The sequence below is a fragment of the Nannospalax galili genome, unplaced genomic scaffold (assembly GCF_000622305.1).
Source record: "Nannospalax galili isolate Female #2095 unplaced genomic scaffold, S.galili_v1.0 scaffold3117, whole genome shotgun sequence".
NCBI lineage: Eukaryota > Metazoa > Chordata > Mammalia > Rodentia > Spalacidae > Nannospalax > Nannospalax galili.
In genome coordinates, this window is record NW_008338536.1 from 19,334 (window position 1) to 26,933 (window position 7,600).

The 7,600-nt window shown below is 45.7% G+C and overlaps 1 protein-coding gene across 1 annotated transcript; it reads right to left on the bottom strand.

Moving 5' to 3' along the window:
* Positions 1 to 3,325: 3,325 nt before the first annotated feature.
* Positions 3,326 to 7,308, bottom strand: LOC103734294 (ankyrin repeat domain-containing protein 26-like; the record flags this gene model as incomplete). The annotated part of the gene is made up of 3 exons (XM_008833175.2): positions 6,885 to 7,308; positions 3,625 to 3,739; positions 3,326 to 3,499 (listed from the first exon to the last, which is right to left on the bottom strand). Coding segments are annotated over exons 1-3 (510 nt in total), but the record flags the coding sequence as incomplete, so codon positions are not given.
* Between the last annotated feature and the right edge of the window lie 292 nt (positions 7,309 to 7,600).

Consider the following 7,600-nt stretch of genomic DNA (forward strand, 5'->3'; position numbering starts at 1 on the left):
GCCCAAGTAGCTGTAGCACAGGCCACCAGTTTGGAATGCTTTCTTTAAAACGTCCGGTGTTCCTGATGCCTGCAAGGAATTCTCAGCCCTCATGCACTAAGGCTACAGGGAGAGAGTGGCAGAGGCAGTGGGGGCCAATGCTTAAATCAGAGAATTGAGACACTGGCTTCAGTTGGAATGTAGAAACTTGGCAGAAACTGAGCTTCCCATCTGATACCCTGAAAACTCTGCCAGCTCATCCATTGAGCAACTGTCCCCAAGACTCTGTGTCAGCCAGGCCCAGTCCTAGGCTGTAAGCATTTCTACCTTCCCACCGAGTGTCAGTGAGCCACATATCGGCCAAGCACCCTGGAGCTGGAGGCACCTCCCACCTTTCTGGTGCTCCTTGGTAAATCCATGCATCCCAGACTAGTAGACAAATGTCTTTCGGGTGCTTTTCCATGAGATCACCAGGTTCATAGTCTGCCTAGAACTTGATCTTGGGATCTTGTTCACAGTGAGTCTGAGACATCAATTTCAGCACAGATGGGTTATGACTACTCAAATGCAGGCTTGGATGTGATAAGATCTATATCCTCTGATAGACTTCTTAGTTGGATTGTGGCTAGACATTCTCCTTTCTCTGGAGTCCAGAATAAAGCCAGACACCAAGTCTTTTTGTTAGAGACCTGAGTGGTGTCTCACAGCCTTGCAAGCATTTGGACTACAATGAGAAACCTCCACTCTGAATTGGGCTTTCTCAGGGAGTTCCTGTGTACCCTGTGACTGCTTCCCCACTGCACCTACTTGATGCAGGGCCTCTATCTCCTCGACTCACTTCTTTTAAGACATGTTGCTCTTAAGCTTAGACTTGGCCGACTCTACCTCCATCTTCAGTGTGTCCACTTCTGAGGCCCTAGTCAGGCCCTGGTCCTACTAACCCCAAATTTGCTTGCACTTGTATGCATTGTTCAGCTAGGCTCTGCATTTCTCTGCCAGCATTTTGGGTTTTCACCTACTTAGTCCTCAGTTCAGTCCATTCCAACTGCAGCAGCTCCATCTCTAACTGCAGGATATTGTGGGCTGTGGTGTTAACGAATTTCTGATGGATGTTCTAAAATCTGTGGTGAAAACAGCTGGGGCATGGAAGGGGTGGGCACCTGCCCTGTCAGCTGTCGAGCTGCCACCTCCAAGTTCCACTGTGCTAGATGGCCAAGAATGATCTTTTGATGGAGGCCATTGTTGGTACCCTCAAGATAGAATGGTTACAGAGTTCTAGTGGCCTGGACTTGAAATTTTTTCTTAGCCTTTAGCAAATGCCAGCCCCTGAACTACGAACTACAAGCCCTTCACCATACGAGAAAGAACAACACATTCTCCTAGAGTTCAGGTACATTGTTTTGAAACAATAGCCACAAAGCAAACCTAGAGTCACCACACACTGTGGTGCTCAGCCACAGGCCTGTCACATTCAGTTAAGGCCTAGGTGCATTGGCACTTGGCCACACCCTCCCCCTGAAGGATTTCCTTCAGCTCTGGGCACAACACTTTCCACTGCTTTCCAAGGATTTCCAGAACCTGCTTGTTGGTTACCCCAGAAGCCACTGTCCCACTGCCCTTAATCTCCCTCTGTGTCTGCATCTTGTCCAGTTCAGAGATGACCTAGTGCTGCTATGCATATAGTTGTCACATTTCTTCCTATTTTTCTGATCTAAACAGCTTCCACTTGGTTGGTCTTCTACCAAAACCCCACTCACGCTTCAGGTTTTAGCTCCAATGGTACCCTTTCTGGGGAGACCTCCTCATGCCCCTCTAGGACATGTTCTGGATCCCTTCCTAGAAGAGCTGATCTTGACCAGCTCAAACCCATATTTCCAGGAGTCAAGGCTGGGAGAACTGGAATGTCCTGTTTCTGCCCTGGAGGACTGGGGTGAAACAACAGGCCTGTGAGGCCCAGGGAGAAAGAGCAGGCACCTTGGCCAGGAGCTGCCTACTTGAATTAGTGAGGAACACAGAAAGGCAGAGTCTTCTGTAACCTTTGGGAGTCTCTTAGTCTAGTCTCATGTGAAAGTGAAACCTAAAGTTCCAGGTAAGAACCGGGACTAGGGAAGCCAGGGCTCAGATAGGCCTAGAACTTGATTGCTGATGCCTGTAAGTGGCACCCTACTCTGAGTGCAGGCTCACAGTCTACTTGCTTTTGATTTCAACCTACTAGGCCTTCTGCATCCTCAGTTAGTACAAAGGTCCAGAGTCATTCCTGGAGACTCCCTGGTGCCTTTCAGTTGTCCAAGGTCCCCTTAGGCTTGTTTGTCCTGGGTAGACAATTGATCTCTTACTTGCCCTGGTGAGAGAGTTGAGCAGCACAGAGATTTCCAATGCCATGGTTGGAGTTGCTTTTAGGTCATGTTTCTGGCTAGCCACAGACCCCAAATGAAGAGCCTCTAAATCTTCTTTCCCACAAACAGGATGGTGTTCTTGATGGTTCAGATCCCCAACATGTTTACAGACATACATCACGGTCCCTTTTACGTACATGGCTAAGAACTGTGGCCCTCCCAACAGTCCTCAGTGCACACTGGGGAACTGCAAGCCCATGCCCATGCAAAGGACACTCAAATCACGTTACCACACTCTGTCACAATTCTTCCATGGTCCAAAAAGGCCCAGTTGTGCCAATACCTGGCCACAACCACCTTATGAAAAGCTTCCTTCAGCCCAGACACAGTGCCCTGTGCTGTGTTTAAAGCATCTTCACTTCCTTTAGGTTTGACCTAAGTCCAGGGTGGGACTGTCTTTGATCTCTGCCTCTAGTTTATAGCCTGGTCACACTCACTTGATAAGCCTTGTACAGCTTACTCTTGCTGTATACAGCTATTCTGCTCCTCCTTGTACTCTGAGTCTTTGGAAAGTTTTATCTGCTTGGTCTTAATTTCCATCAGCTCTGACTGAATTTCTATCAGCTCTGTCCCACTGCCCTTAATCTCCCTCTGTGTCTGCATCTTGTCCAGTTCAGAGATGACCTAGTGCTGCTAAATACTTGCCATGCAAGTCTGACCACTGGAGGTCAATACTGAAACCCAGGTAAAGGTAGGAAGACAGAAATAATTCCACAATGCTGTCCTCTGACCTCGACACTAGCACTGTAGCATGCTTTCCCCCATACCATATACAAGCACAATAATAATAAATAAAAGTAAATACAAATCAATATTTAAAGGGACATCTTCAATAATGTTTTCACTCACAGGGTGTTCCAGATTCTACATATGTAAAAAGGAACCACATATGTCACTGTACACTCAATCGCGTTCACGTATTTTGGGAACCAATGTTGTGTGATTCCTACCTTGTTCTTTATATCGATGCTGGCTTGGTGCACCAGTAGTTTGCCTGCCATTGAGATGTTTTCACTCCAAACAGCATAGTGGAGAGCTGTATTTCCGCAGTTGTCCATGGCATTTGGAACAGCACCACGTTCTAATAAAATGGCCATGCATTCTTCATGCCCGTATTGTGCTGACTGTAGGTATTATATCAAGACATGGATTGAGAACTTTAGAAATACAGGAAATACACTAAAATCAGATTTATTCTCAGCATTTGCACCAAATCCATTTTATGCTGAAATTGTTGGCTACTATTTACCATGATCGGTGGTGTGCTGCTGTCACTGTCACAGAGGTCAATGTCACATTTACGATCCATTAGGAGTGTCACGACATCAAGATGGCCATGTGCACAAGCATAATGCAAAATAGTTCTGTGAAAAGTGAGAGGACTTTTTCAGAATTTATAAAGGGCTATACAATAAATATACAATTATTCATGATGGTAAACATTATTGTCTTGAAATTAATTTTCACTAATTAGACAAAAGGACCCTATTAATCAGCTCCTCTGATCCATTGCATTGAAGGAATCTGACTAGACTCCTCCCATATCTCCCGTGGGTATAATCAGGCTCCATCTCAACAGAGTCCCTTCTCCTTCAGAACGAAGAGATGTGGGTGCCCAAAAGAGGGGGAAATAGCAAATCAAGTTGGTTGGGAACAACTTGCTGCAGTGCATGTGGAGGAACACTGGCACTAGGTCCTCATGAAAAAGAAGCGGACCGGATGCTGAAACACTGAGAAACTCAATTGTCAAGAGGCTTGAGTTGTGAACAGCTCTAAGGTTGGTGGTCCTGTCCCTTTCAGGGAGGAGTGGAAGGCCTGCCAAGTCTAATAAACATGAGCCAGAGTCAGGAGTTGACCCACCATTCAACTCCCACTCAGCTGTGTGGTTTTCTACTTGCAGCACTGAGTACTCTAAGTGTACCTAGTAGATACTCCCAATATCCTCTGCTCTCCTGCAGGGTGTTTAATACTGAGCAGGACTGCAAAGCACTGAGACAGGTACTTCAGTGCCACATCTCCGTGTTCCAGCTGCCTTCAATGTAGCTCAACACAGCCAGGCAATATCTCCCTGTGTTAGAAATTAGGCACTCTGCTGGTGCCAGCCGGCCAAGACAGACAGTACCTGAAAGGGGGAGTGAGGATTGAAAGAAAAAACAAGAGACAGAGAAAAGATACTTGGGAGGACTGTCAGTCGAGACTGCAGAAGCCCCGGTTTGTTTTAGCTCTGCCTTTTTATACAGAAGAACATCAGAGATCTTAACTCAATTAATTTCAACAGCTGTTTTTCCCACCTGTATCTGAGGGTCAAGGAGTGGTCAAATACTTGTTGTGAGCTCCACCATATAAACACATTCCTCCTGACTTGTCAGATTAGGTACTGGTGTGCAAAACACAAACTCAGTAAACAGGCCTGCCACAGCTCAATATACATAATGGATTAATAGCTCCCAAGAGCACTCCAGGGTACACAAATTTGAAGTGTCTGGAGGGAACAAGAAGATGCCAAGCCCAATGGCTGAAAAATAGTGCTCCTTGGTGGCTGCTCAGAGGAAGACAGGAAGTCTGTAAGTGCTCCAGTCACTAATGAACTGACCCTTGGACCACTTGACTCTCCACCACTTTGACCTGTGTGAAGCAGAAGTGTCCACCTCTGTGACTTCCCACTGCTTCCACTAGGCACATCCCATTATGAGAGAACTCAGAAGGAAGTTCTCCATCATCTTATCCTTAGGCATCTCTTTGCCCTTCTGTTTCCTTTTTTCATACTGTACATCCTATATTTAAAAGCATCTATGGTTTTCTTTTTATTCTTGTTATGTCTATATAACTTTGCTTATTGTTTATTTCTTTATTGTGCTGTTGTTTTTAACTTTGATATTTGTTTACTTCTTGCTACAATTCTGATCCTGTCTTCTGCTTTTTTGCTGCTTTTATTTAAACTAGAGTCTTGATTTTCTCCCTTGATTTTCTTCAGTTTCCTTATTGCAATTCCTTCTTATTTCGCTCTAACAGTGAGCACGGTTTTGTGAAGGACTACAGATGATGTAGAGATATAATCAGGGAAAACATCTCTACAAAACATTACAGTCAAGAAAGCAGAAATGCCAAAGCACAAAATGCTAATAGCCGTGAGTCAAATATTTTGTTTCTCTTACAGAAACAAGCCTATCATAGTGACATCAAATCCCTCAGCAGAGATGGCAGTATTCAGGAAAACATGATATATTTCAAGACCTGAATATAAATACCTGCCAATCGATATTGCGGCGACAAGGAAAACAACTAACGTTTCACAGTAGTTGAAACAGTAAGGAAATGCCAGACAAACACTAAGCAAGCACAAGGCTCCAAGCCACCGATGCAGAAAATACTCGAAGAAAATGAGAATAGACACAAGAAAAGCAGAGTATTTTAACGACAAGTGCATAGACATGGCTGTTCTGAACATGAAGAGATGAACAAAAATAACAGCGAATGAAAGTCATGCACTGTGCGGATAAACCAAAAATCTGCTGATCTGAATAGAGAAGAAATAAAACACATAATAAAGCAAGTATATATATAATATCCATTGCAAGATTTAGCAAGTCCCCTCAATAATAGTATAACTGGAAATTATCCTAACGTCTCCAATTAAAGGTACACACTTAGCTGACTAGCTGATGGATAAAAGGAAAAAGATTAAAGTTGGATTGTCACTGAATAACTCGCCCCACTGACAAAGATATCACAATTGAAATTAAATGATATCAGTTCACAAACACCAAAAAAGATGAAGTTAGTGTGGATATTGCTTCATATTAATAACTAGATGAAACAATGTCCACTGTCAAGAGTGAAGAAGTGGAGCAGTTTGGACTCGCCACATGCTGACCTACACATCTTACTTATCCTGGAAAAAAGACATTCAGTTAGCTCTGCCATTCATGCCAATTTCTGAAGCAAAACCTGTACACCATTTTCACAACATAAAGCAAAGTGCCATAATTATGGATGTGACATAAGGCTGTGTATACTTTGAAGTATCTGGGAAAAGACCAGTAGGAGCATTCTCGAGCAGAGAGATATTAGAGGTTGTGTTCCCGAGCACCAGGATAAATTGCTTTGTGAGCAATCCCAGAGGTGTCCATAAAGAGTCCACCTGACACTTGTTTTGTAGTTTCCACAGTTTGTGCCCCAAATCTTAAACGAAAATGGAGTGTCCAAGGCAAGGGACACTGTCAAGCCAGCGGGAACCAGGAGAGTCTCACAGGCCAAGGATCCCAGCAAGTAGAAGGCATAACCTGGAGAATCAGTGGGTTCTGGCTGGCTGAGGATACAGAGGAGAACCTGGACTCAAAAATGCTGGGCCTGCCCCCTCCACTCTACCCCTCCACTCTGGTCATTTCCAGCACTTCTTCTCTGGTCCTTGTCCTTGAATATTCCAGAAAACTGACACCATCCTCACTGCTATGTCTCTCCGGTGCCCCCGCCCCCGGCCCCTTGTCCCTTACTCCCAGCCCCAGGTACCTGTTTTTCCTGTCTCTGTCATTCTTGCCATCTTTGCCTAGGATGAGTCTGCGCTGCACCTCGGCAGCGTCACCCTGGCTTGCAGCCTTGTGGATCTTTCTGAAGGCTGTGTAGTCTTTGGGCCTTCTGGGCAGAGTGGTGCTCTGAACACTCTCCGACTGATGCCCAGGGCCCCGGAAGGATAGCAGACTTTGAGTCCGGAAGCCCAAGATCCTCTTCATGGTGGAGGACACGGGCCTCCCGGGTCCCGTTGAAAAGACCCCCTGGAAGGTGGAACACCCTCCAAAGGAACAGGAGGAAGTGGTTTTGAAAGTAAGCCAACCAAGCAATTCTCCTGAAAATCCACAACAAACTGCCCACAGGCGAGCTCAGTGGAAAACCGTCCTAGCAGCACAGACAGAACTGTCAACTGCTGGAGTCTGGCTGTTGCTAGACAACTCATGCCAACACAGGCCTGCCCTCCAGGGCTCGCGCATGCGCAACACCGGATCTGTCAAATCCATAAACTACCTAAACCTCATTCCCTGTAAACATCAGAGACAAACAACCGCCCCTGGTGGAGGAGTAGTGTTTGCCCTGGACCCACCGGACTGCACGGCCTAGTCTCCTGGGACGCTCTGCTGAACGCTTCCAACCACACTGATCTATCCTGCACTTGACTTCCCGCCCTGAGTAACTCCAGCTAGTCAGAAAGACTAGTTCCTGGTAAGGAACTA